General features: G+C 38.3%; 1 protein-coding gene across 1 annotated transcript in view; it reads right to left on the bottom strand.

Annotated features, from left to right (window-relative positions):
• HECW1 (HECT, C2 and WW domain containing E3 ubiquitin protein ligase 1) overlaps positions 1-12,496 on the bottom strand; it is a 258,402-nt gene that overhangs the window by 53,569 nt on the left and 192,337 nt on the right. The window contains 4 exon segments of the mRNA XM_032700164.1: positions 605-790; positions 3,612-3,733; positions 6,298-6,428; positions 11,609-11,759. Of these exon segments, the coding sequence (XP_032556055.1) occupies positions 605-790; positions 3,612-3,733; positions 6,298-6,428; positions 11,609-11,759 (590 nt within the window).

Here is a 12,496-nt window from a genome sequence, read left to right as displayed (position 1 = left end):
AAACACCAAGGAACAATTTTTTTTTAATAAGAAGACGGGCAACACTGTGATAGTATTGTGGGAACGCAACGTGACAACCACTGGCAATTGTGTCAGAAATACCTTGGTTAAGTACAGTCCACGGAAGATATCTGCAAACAAAAGGACTGTCTTACTCAAAGCAGGAATAGCTCTTGGAAAATACCTGAAGCTATGTAGGTCAAAAATCACGTGGCCATGGTGTAAACAAGACAGAAGAGAATAATATTATTGGGAAATGGTGCTTTAGCCTATTTGGTGGTTCCAGAAGTCAGTCAGCAAAGCTTCACTGGACATAGAGACACTGAGTCAAATTTTGCAGGCACAACAAATCTACTCTGTCTCAAACTTTTTTGCCAGTCCAATGCTGCCTTGGCTACGCTGTGATATTCTGCAGAAAGCTAGAAATACTTCAAAACATTTGTTCTTGAAGTTTTTTTTCTGCTTCTAAAATAACTCTGCTTGCTGCTTGTGTTGTTCAAACCAAAATATCATCAATTTTAAGACAAGAAGGAAGGAAACTTTATTAATCATGTAGCCTGATGTGGTGTGTTAAACAAGTGATTAGTTTTGTTGGCACCCTTACCTTGCCCTGCTGGTCAGTTTTTATCTCCCAGCCACGAGGAAGCTCCAGTCGGGTATCAGCAAACATGTTGATAAAATTTACCAGGTCTCTGTTGTGCTGATACCGCTCAAAATTACGAGCATCTCTACGAATCTTCAGAATCATATGCTTCAAGCAGGTACTGTTAGTGAAGACCCGATAGGCACTCTATGAGATGAAAAACAGAAGTGAGGAAAACCAGTTCTGATGGAAAAACAATGTATTTGGTTATTTTGTGGGACATATACCCAAAGAACTGAAACAAATCCTGCTGGAATCGAGAAACATTTCCGTCTCGTGATTTGAATGACTACTTTACGTGAACATCTAGAATTAAGAAATACAATCTGGAAAGTGAAACATCCCACATGCTGTCCACAATTAGCTTGTGCATGAACTACCTTTCTAATACATTTCAAAAAGACAGTCAGCTGGAACATCACATACTCAAGATGCCTGTAGTTCTGCCCATTTCGTTACTTTTATTGGTCAACAGAAGCACTGCTTGTATGCCTGGGTGGTGGCAGAGAAATGCAAAGACAGCTGTATTTATGCTATAATTGAAATCAAGATACGTGTGATAGGATTCATGAACTCAAGAGGACTGCAGTGCAGATGTCTACACCAAAGCTTGCTACCTATGGTCCCTATATAGCCACAGGACAGGAACAGACACTTCTAATTGTCTATTTTTGGAAGGTGTGAATTGTTTCCCTGTAACTGAGTATTTGTTTCTGTGATGACTACAAAGCATGTCAGATGGAGACATTTCCACCAGTCAGACGAATGCCACGCCTCAGGCAGCAAGTTGTATCTCACAATGGGCATTAAAAGCACCTTGTAGAGGAACGTGCCCTGATGCAGTTCAAGCCAGTTAGTGCTGATCTGATTGCAGAAGAGGGGCTAAAGTGAACTATATTTGTTGCCACAGTACACTCAATGATAGAATGCCACAAAATAATGCTTGTGGTGACAATACAAAGGCACATCCAGGGGCTACTCTTGGAATCTTACACTTCAGGGAAAAAGCTCCTCAAGACAGAGTAGGAAACATCACAAAAGTCTGCAATCTTCCTGAGCCTTTCACTAGAGAGAAAATGAGTGCCTTGGTTTGTTGGTCAGCCCAAAGGATTGAATTATTCGTTAGAGTAATAAAGGATCACTGGAGGACTCACGTCTCCAGTGAAGCGAGCCCCAGAGTGCAGACCTGGAATACGTCCAGAGAATCTGTCAAGAGAATCGGACCTAACAGCTTTGAATTCTCAATTTATGTGTCCTTTTAATGCATTTTAACCACTATAATGCAATAAAAAATTTATAAGTATTATCTTTATTATGTAAGGAGTTATTGTGGTGGCACCACTGAGAACACTCCCTGTAGCACAGGGTCCCTAATTATGGCAAAGGTTGGTAAAGGTTACGAAATCACAGAGATATGATCTCTGCCCTGAAGATATGACCTGCTTATAACCCAGGAAAGCTTCATGGTCACAAACCGTTAAGATCCCAGCGTACTCTATAACAAAAGTTGTATTTTGATCTAATGTATGATCAATGACTGTCTTGAGTATCTCTAAGCCGCATTAGGGAAGCAAAGAGTGTAATGTAGTTTTACCCCTCCATGGAAATAAAATATCTGAAAAATGAGTGCCTTTCCCTTTTAATTCTAACTGCCAGATAATATTTTCCAATCCCAACCTCACTGGCATAATTAATACCTTGAAATTTTAATAGGGGCTTGTGGTTAAAATATTACACTTGTGTTAAGCCAAAAGTTATGTGAGGCCTTGACAGATATTTCAATAGACTATTCTGGTTCTCATATCAGAGGCAAGTTTATAAGCTCAAACTGAAGGCCTCTTTCGGCTTTTTTTTTTTTTTATTTCAGTGAGAAATAAAATTGGGATTTAGACCGTTGTGACTGTTCCTTACACAACTATGGAATCAGTTCCTCATTTTTCAAACAGCTATACTGACTGAAAATTACATTGCTCTCAGCTATAAATCATCATATATCACCCTGTCAATGTAAGAAATTGTCTGTACTCCATAATTTAGTTCATGTAATGTCAGATGAGGTAATATATCCCCTTCCTCGGTAGGGTTTCATGGCCAATAATCTCTGGCAGATGCTTGGAGATGGACACCTGGCTTCAATCCACCAGGTGCCACAGCCAAAACCTGATGTCTGTAGTTAGCTAAAAACCTGTGCTGAGGCGACTCTCCAAGTGTTTTACTTTCTTTTCCTTTCAAAAAGAAAGGTCATTGCTCTCCAGAAATGAATGATTTTCCAAATATTCAGAAGTCATGTGTAGATGCCTAGTTGAACTACATTCAAGACACGATAAAGTAGGACTGCATCTCTTCATAGGATTCCCCTATCTGCTTCCTCCTGACATTAGATTTCTTTTCCACTCCACTATAGGTTTGCAAGAAAATGTGTAGTTTTACTGTATTAATGAAAAAAAAAAAAGATATTTTAATTTTGAAGATTCATTTCTGTTTGTGTTTTTCCCAAAATAGCTTCACTAACTCAAGTCAGTATTTCTTTTACTCCATTATGCCTGCCTGATTTTCGGGAATGCAAATTGCATGCTTTTTTTTTTTTCCCCTCTATTTCCCTGAGACTTGGCAGTATCTGAGAAAGATTTCTCAGGATGGTGGGCTCAAAAGGTAACAATCTTACTCCCTGCAGCAACAGACAACAGGATCAAACAAGCTGAAACCAAGGGTTCCTGCTTATTTCTGAGAGGAAAATGTTAATGAGCTTTTCTGTACCATGGAATTTCTTGTGTGAGGCAGAATCCCAGCAAGAGTCTTGTTGGAGCAGCCTGCCTGTAGTGTCCCCAGCCTACTCTGGTGCTGAAAAAGGACAGCTGAGCCCCATGTCACATAACTCAAATTCACTAGCCATTCTCCCTGAAGGCCTGGGGCGCTGCGTTTGGACTCAGAAATCAGTAGTGCGAGAGAGCAAATCATCATTACTCACATAGTTTGCATGCAGCACAGTGAAGAACTCAGGATTGGTGATGAACTTCACAGCTGGAGACTGCAGCAACAAGGTGATTTTCTGAGAATTCACAGGAGAAAGGGAACCTTCCCTCCTAATCTCTGGACAAAAAAAAAAAAGCCACAAAATATTATTAATGTAGTGGGAAGCACAGTCTACTATTTAACCTTTAATGGACAGCTGCAAAAGTGACAGTATAAAAAAGTTACCACCTGCCTGATGCACCTACCTTCTTGGCATTCCCAAGACTAGCCTGCTGGCAAAATGACAGAATGTGGTGCATTGTTTACCACAGCAGTGTAGGGGCTGGACAGCTTTCTGAACTGTAGGTTATGAAACTCTGTGTCATATCTGCTTCTGTCTCTAAATACAATGTGACCTCACCAGTTTTTATCAGCTGATGGTTTGGTTCAGCACTGTCACCCAGGTCCATACTGGTTCCCCCCATTGTTGATTTTAGAGAGATCCGATCTCCCAATCCAGCATTGCTTTTTACTTTAATTGTATTATTTTTGGCACGTCCATGGTTTTGGGGACTTGTATGGTAAAGAAAACAAAACAAGACACAATAGGATTATTTTTAATCTTTATCAAGTAATGAAGCACAGGATCAGAACTGAGCATTTGAGAATGTAACTCTGTAGTGACAGAAACTCCTGACCTCCTACAGACACCAGAAAAATATTTCCTACCACGGAATTATGGCTTGGGTGTTCTGGCATTTTCAAATAAAGTCAAATTTTATTTGCAGTCCAAGGAAATTGGATGCAGACATCATTAACAGAATAAATATAGATTACCATTTGTTTTCTTATTAATTATAACTTTTTTTCTTCCTGTTGGACACATTGTATTATTTTATCCACTTAAAACTGCAGACTGTAGCCATTGCTGGAATTAAATTCATTTATACTGGCTTAGAATCTGGATTAATGTGCCTAAAATGTATTCCTTCTGACATTTTTCATTTAAATTAAAAGATAAATAACAAATGTATCATACTGCAGCTTTTTTTTTTTCTCTAGTGCGTTTACATCATCCTTGACCTTTTAATTCTTGGCATTTTATACAATATTGACATTCTCTCCTGAAAACAAAGCAATTTACTATAGCAAAAACCATTTCCTAATAACTTATGATAACATTTATTATACCCATTAGCTCGTTGAGTTTAAAACAAAAGAGTGAATGTTACATAATGAACTGAACAAAATACTTACTAGTAGCAACTCCTAATAAATTACTATTTTATTATGTTGGCTATGATAGTAAATAACTATACATATTACAAGTAATGGCTACATTACGTATAAATACTAAAAATACGTGTACCTTACTTCCACTTCAGCTTCTAACAGAGAGAACTGGGATCTCCTTAAATGATCTAGTGCACATAGAAGTCTCCCATAAATTGCAACACAAAAGATTGCAAGGAAGCTTTAAATATCTAATGTTAAACATCATTGACAAAATTTATTTTCCAGCTAAAAACACTTAATGGATCAGGAAAACAAACAAAATTGAGTATTTTTCTAAACTTTTTAAAAAAAGTTTATTATTTCTCTGTGTAATTTTTCCTATTCAACATGGAAAACTAAGAAAATTCAACCAGATATCGTGTTGGTTCTTTCCCTTTGCCAGTGCTATTTAGAGAGGGATGGCAAAAAGGTATCAAGAAGTCAGATTTACTTGTTGCAGACAATAGAGAACACAAAGTTAGGTAGCGGTGAGAATAATCCAGAGGAAGAGAATTGGTTAATCATTTTGGTGGTGCAAATTCTCAAACAAAGCAGAGTTATTTTTGCATGGCCTCAAGTTGTATAGTGGGCACTAGTCTGATTGCTGGTGCTTCTTACCTGAAACAAACACTTAGGTTATGGTTCCCCAAACGTTTTAAGAAAACATGAGTCTGACTATCACCAAAAAGAGTAGAAAAGACCCCTGCCATCCCATCCTGTCTTGGGTACACATTCTCCTCTTCTTGGTAGTGACACTCATTCTTGTCTGGTCATCTAACGAGATAAATGAAAGAACCATTCTGGCTGTAAATGACAAGGACAAGAAACCAGGCTATTTTTCAGGCAGATCAGTTCTCCACTCTGGTATGGGGTCCTGTCACATAAATTAGTGATGAGCAAAAAGACAGCTGTGCCTCCTTCAGTCCACAGTCCACCCTTAGATCAGCTCATAGCTATCACAAAATTGCAGCTTTAAAAACCACAAGTATTTCACACTTGATGCCAGGGCCACTGCAGGTGCAATCACATAAGCAAATGTGGCAGTGCAGAAGTCAGGCCTAGAGAGAAGAAACTGCAATGCCCCAAGCTAAAAATCACACTGCAGCAAAAATAAGACAGCACCATTTTTACAACTACTGGGTGAATAAAAACCAGACACCTTTTCCATTTTAATTTAAAGTAGTCTTTTACCAAGGTAAAAATGCTTTGTATGTCTAGTAGTTGTTAAAAAAGAACAGAGGACCTTTGTACCTAGCTTTATACCTGTAGCTTCAGGTCTAAAAACTTTTGCTTCAAGTCAAAGTCTTTTTTTTTTTTAATTAATCTTTGCAACCTGGTATAATAAAGTTCCTATCTCCCCTGGAAATGCAGATTTCCCAGAACTGGATGGCACTGAACAGACCACTCAAAAGCTTTCCCCCCCATACCTGAGCTTGGCTGAGAAGGCTCTGCCTCAGAGTCACTTCCTCCTCCAGTGGGAACTCTCTCCACCCTGTTGTTTACCACAGCATCATCGTCAGTCCGCTCTGTTGCGATTGTTCGCTGGATGTTTTGGTATCTAGATATATTCATAGGAAGGAACACCATACTTTAGTTAACAGAGGAGCTTTCTGGTGCTTTCTACCTTAACTATCAGCACTGTTTCTGAAGGATTCCAACACTTCTGTCTTCAGCATCCAGTAGAGTAGAAGCACACCCGACTCTTCTCCTTTGGCTGGTGCAGGTGCTCACACTTGAGCCAACCACTTCTCTGCAAACATGGCATTTTGCAGTGACTAACAAACAGCTACAGAGAGTGCAAAGTCAGGAATACTCAAAGGTTAGATTTAAACAGATGCTTTGGATAGAGGTTGCTACCACTAGGCTTCTCTTTAAAACATCTGGGATGTTTTAAAACTTGGAACCTGAAACAACATGGTTCCTCCTCTCATTTAGTCTTACGGAAGCATAACCAATGAAGTAAGGATCAACCCTGTGACATGCTGAGTACCCTTCAGTCTTTCTTATTAAATTATTGGATGCACATGCTCAACCCTAAAAAGGCAAAAGCTATTAAAAGTGTCACAAAGTATTTATTACAATGCTGCATGGACTGCAGTTGTGAATACTTCCATTTTGGTAGGCAACAGAATGTAAACTAGTAGGTGGTGTGACCTCAAAGAGCTACAATTTAATTGATATGACAGCCACAAAAAAGTATAATAGCTTGTAACATGATAGCTAAGTGAACAGTGTGAAGATAAAAGTGTTATGTCCATTTTTGGAAATCAGTGGGATTGGGCATTGGTGGTGACTAGCTGTAAAACAAGGAAGGGGAAACAATATAGAATAAGCAAACAACAAGTGAGGAGGGTGACAAAAAAACTCTGAACAGAAACATGTGAATATCTTTAAAAACAATAATGTCATTTGCATTTTAATCAAGGAATTAATTGCCATATTAGTTGTTGTCAGTGGAACTGATCATGGTCTTAGGCATGAGCTCAATTCTAAACACTTTACCACATCAGGAACAAATATCCTGGAGTGTTTTGAATTCACACTACAGAAAGTAAATTCTCATTAACTAGTTCACTCGTACTCACAAATGAATGAGTGAATATGTTTTCTTTGGTTCTATTGGCAAGCTACGAATTTGTCTTATATATATTATATTTTATATAGAGAAGAGAAGAGAAGAGAAGAGAAGAGAAGAGAAGAGAAGAGAAGAGAAGAGAAGAGAAGAGAAGAGAAGAGAAGAGAAGAGAAGAGAAGAGAAGAGAAGAGACAAGAGACAAGAGAAATCATAAGGAGAAAGAAAAAGAAAGAACCAGAATCAGGAAGAAAAGCAAAAATAAAAAACAGGTTATCTCAATTATTTAATTAGCTATCTTAATTAGCTTTTACTTCACCCCAATATTTTTAATCACTCTTATGGATAGCATTGCCATATGTATTTGAAGGGGATGGCTTTATTGACTGCTTTTAATCTGATTCAGCATTGTTTGTCTTTCATTTTTCTGACACACTCTTTTCTCTTTCCTCAACTCGAGTTTGGACCTGTATATTTTAACTACTTTTTCTCTCTTTATTTGTTAATGCACACTTTATTCCAAATTTGAAGTTAGTTCCTCAAGGGGACACAAGATCATTAAAGACAAGCAGTTAGGATTTGGCTTTTTGATATCTCAAAAGACTTCATCTCCAGTAGCTCACTGCAACTTAATCCTAAGTAGAAGGCCTGGAGATAATTAAGAAAAATAATCAAAGTTTTAATAGATTTATTCCAAACTTTCACAATACTATGTGTCCCTCTACAGTACTCAAATTCATTTGAAGCTACATTTAGCGTATATTTTGATAGTTTAAGAAAACATTCATCTTTACAAGGAAATTCTGATAGCAGGTTTTGCTACAGCATGAATTTACTGCAGTTTTAAACCCCGTTTTAGAGCTACATTTTACAGTTTTATTCACTTGACTGCAGGCAATTGAATGAATGTTCCATTCCAGTACTGGAGGAGTTTTACAACACCCACACGCAACAAAGGGAAAAGGGAAAAAGAAAGGGAAAAAACCCCAAAACATCCCCCCCACACATTCATATAATCAAAGCATATAAGCACACTTATAGAAAAACCTTGTACCTTCAATTTAATTAGATGGTAGAAAATCCCTATTGGCAACCCTCAAAGAGTAACGCTAGCTGTATGCCAACAAAAGGCTATGCCTCTCTTTTGGGTCTCAATTCTATAAAATAACCTCGTATAAATACCAGAAAATGCCAAAGTAATTGGAGAAAACATTTAAAGTGCAAAGTTATGGGAATGCCTCTGGAAATTTCAGTAACTTTTCAAAGTGATTTGTCAGAGAAATGGAGATTAAGAAATACCATGCTGTGGCTGTCTTAACTATTGTGGTTGTAAATTTCTATGTTACTTATTATCTTTCAAACAAGTGCACAGACAAATCTAGACATACATTTGCTGCAAAGTATCTTCTCAACAGAGCTTGGACAACAAGGGCTGTTATCTGCTTTGCCAACAAGTAAGCAAGTCAGGTAGTGCTGCAGAAAACGAGCAAGAGCCTTTAAAATAAGAAATATGGATGTCTCTTTGGTGCTTGCCCCACACCTGGATTCCAGTTTTGCATTCCCTGTATCCTCAAGTGGCTAGTACAGGTAAAGGGAAGCTTGGAGCACAGAAGGAAAGCAGGACTAGGCTTAATCACAGCTACAGATTTCTTTTTCAAGCTGAGTTTCCAAAGCTTGTGGTTTTGGCTGGGCTGGAAATACCAGGCTTCCTTGTAATATTTTGGTCTTTCCATTCCCTTCCACAAACGAACCAGGAAGCCAAAAGTAAGTAAATTGATTTAAAAAGAAAAGTCACCAAGTTTTTTCAAACTGCTGAGTGATTTTGAGTCCAAATTTTGTTTGAGGTTAGTGCAAAAAGTTCAGGCTGCTGCTAATTCTGTCAGCAAGGTCTATGCTTGCTGTTGCCTCACCTAAAATGATTCTTTCATTTCAAAAACATTTCAAATCGTGAACTTTGAAATACAACAAAACAGTATTTTTAAAATGAGTGCTCAAAACAAAGCCCAATCCTTCACAGTGTTGATAATAACTATTTATGAAAAGTGGCTTTCCTCACAATCCTGAAATGTGGAGACATGAAATATCTGAAATTAGATTTAGGACAACAATAATTAAAAAAACCCAGTCAGGCTGAAATTACAGAAACAACTTGTCACTGGACAAATGTTCAGAGTATGAATCCCTTTTATTAGAATCATAGGAAATGTTCCAAACTTGGTAACGATAGAAGACTTTCATATTCAGCTTCTTGAATCAACAGAGCTCCTTGGCAGACAGTAGAGAATCACCAGCTTTTTTTCCTTAGCCTCAAGAAGTCATGAGAGTTCATGTTTAATAAATGGCAAAGTGCTTAGTCTCCAATGGGACTTGGGTAAGGAGAGATATGCCACTGCTGAAACCCCTCCATACTTCTCCCTTTGTAATTGGATATGAATACTAAAAAACAGAGAGATCTGAAGAACATCAGCCTTATTAACTGTCAGTTCCCAACACAAGCTAGTGATAATCAAATCATAACCAAGACAGGCAGACAGCCTACATGAAACATGGGCATAATATGAAAGAAGGAGGTCACAAAGACAATGTCTATCCTTCAGTGTCTGCTGTGATAGCTGGTTTAATGATTAACCTGCATTAACTAACAGAATGTTAAATCACTCTCACAAGCATTTATTCCTTCCATGGTTGTGATGTGCTTCATGAGTTCAACCTCAAAAAAAATTTTTAAAAATCTGATATATGTCCACAACTTTTCTGCTTTCTGTGGCAGATAACTTGCTTAAGTGGTAGCCAAATAGTCTGAGCTTTGACATGGCTCAAATCCCTCTTAAAGACCAATGCTAAATGGCAAAGAAGTCATGCAAATCCCATGAAAGAATCTACATAAACATTCACTTTCTTTATAGAGTTTTGGTTTTTTCTACATTAACATGGTAGCTTGAGACTTCATGAGCAAAGCTATAATGAAAACAATACTGCAGTTTCTCTCACTTCTGCAAGATATAACACAATTTAAGAAATGCTAATCAAAATTAAAAATTCCAGTAAAAAAAAGATTATTCTTCAAGAACGTGTTGATGGTGTCAATGTAAGTTGCAAAACAACCACTTTGGGAAGGCTGGTTTGCTCTCCATGAGTTATATCACCTTTCTAATTGTTGTCACTCAGGGCCCAGTTCTCCCAGACTTGCCCATTCAGGGCACAGTAGCTCCCAAACTATTCAAAGTACTCTGAAAGGAGCACTTTAAAATTCTGCAACCCCTCTCTCAGTTGCAGATCTTTCTCTTAGCACAGAAAAAAAGATCAAAAAACTTTTGTGGCATTTTACATGCTATAATTAAAATATAATTTCAGTTTTGCCTGTCCTTTTCTAGAAATGGCATTATTACAGTAAGCAGGGAATAAAAAAAAAAACCAACCAAACAAACCAAAACCTTTTCTGAAGCAAAAAAAGAAAGATTTTTGACCAATTGTTTGTTTTTTCTTTTCCCTCTTAAATTCAGTCTAAAAGCAAACACGAGAAGCAAATGACAAAATCTATGAGTGGACTAGTCCAAACAAAGTGAAACTATAAGACACGTTAAGAGATATTTCAACCAGTTCAGAACGAACTAACAGATTTACAGGGCCCAATGCAACGTTAAGCAGACCTGTCTACATCTAGAAATGTGCACGGTCCTATTAGAGCAGGGCTCTGCTCTGGGAAAGGAGACAGACCTTTCAGCAGGCCTTATTAGCTCGAGTAGAAATGCCACACTGATATGGCAGCAATTTCAGGAACAGTACAGTACGAGGTTCCGACCCATTGATACCCCTCCTACAGTTAAATAGCAAAAGTGACTCCATCGTTTAGAAGACTCCTCCCTTCCCTTCTGGCATTCATTTCAGGAAACTTCTCCAAAAAACCTCTTCTTGCCGTTTGAAACATTCTGCAACATCATTCACTCAACAGCACCGTGCTTGTGGGCAAGTTTGTATACCAGACACCCACAGCAGGCACACCTGCAGGCTGAAAGAGATCAGCAGCAGGGACAAGAATTTGGACAAGGAGGAAAGACAAATCCTTAGGGAGTCAAAGAGGTGCACTGGAGAAAGAAGGAAGCTACTGGGGCAGTGTGGAAAAAGGAGAGCACAGATCTCAAAGGAATTTAGGTGCTAATGCTCACCGCCGGTTCAGCTGCTCCATTTGCTGGATGGAGCCAGACCTGTGGATCCCATCCGGCGTTGCCGCGGCTGTGGGGCGCTGCCACGTGGTGGTTCGGTTGACATGATCAACGTAGAATACCCTCCCGTGGCTGTCTATCCGAGCTTCCCAATCTAGTGTGGGAAAAAAAGGAAGGGGTTGATGCTGTCAGTGTGATGCCTTCCAGAAAACCTAAATGTGGGAGACACATACAGATACACACATATACACGGACTGGGTGTATACACACAGGAGACACCATATATATAGCCTACATGCGTGCAATATATATTATGTGTATACATTCAAAGGTGCATATATACTATGTGCTTGTCTCTATATACATATATGCAGTATATGCATATACATAACATTTCATACACAGCACACAGGTAGGCCATGGAATTCACTACCATAGCCCATGAAAAGCTAGTGACATAGTGGCTGCATTTTCAAAAGGGCTAGATAGTTTTTCAGTTGGTGATACTTGTTGGCTGGATTCACTGCAGGTCAGAGTAGCCACATAGAACTGACTCTTAGTAGAAAAAGATTACACCTGAGCTAATATGGCAAATCCCATGTTTCTTTTTTTGTTATGTTTCAGAACAAACATGTTTCATTTTTCTCCTCTTTATTAAGTGGCTTTGAAGGACACCACAGAGCAATTAAAGGCTTCCCTGAAAGTTGATCACAAACTGATTGGACACAGAAATCTCTCTGAAGAGAGTATTGTAAATCTATTGCTCTGATGAATGCAAACTAGACTGAGAGTTTGCAGCATAATATTGAGCCTTTCATCATTATTTTTTCCTGATAATGTTTATGTTGTCCCATGACTGAAAACTAAAACCTGTTTGGTATATGATGGCTT

The sequence above is a fragment of the Chiroxiphia lanceolata genome, chromosome 1 (genome assembly GCF_009829145.1).
Source record: "Chiroxiphia lanceolata isolate bChiLan1 chromosome 1, bChiLan1.pri, whole genome shotgun sequence".
In the NCBI taxonomy this organism is placed as follows: domain Eukaryota; kingdom Metazoa; phylum Chordata; class Aves; order Passeriformes; family Pipridae; genus Chiroxiphia; species Chiroxiphia lanceolata.
The sequence above is the reverse complement of the archived record's forward strand: the minus strand, read 5'-3'. Positions and strand labels throughout refer to the sequence as shown.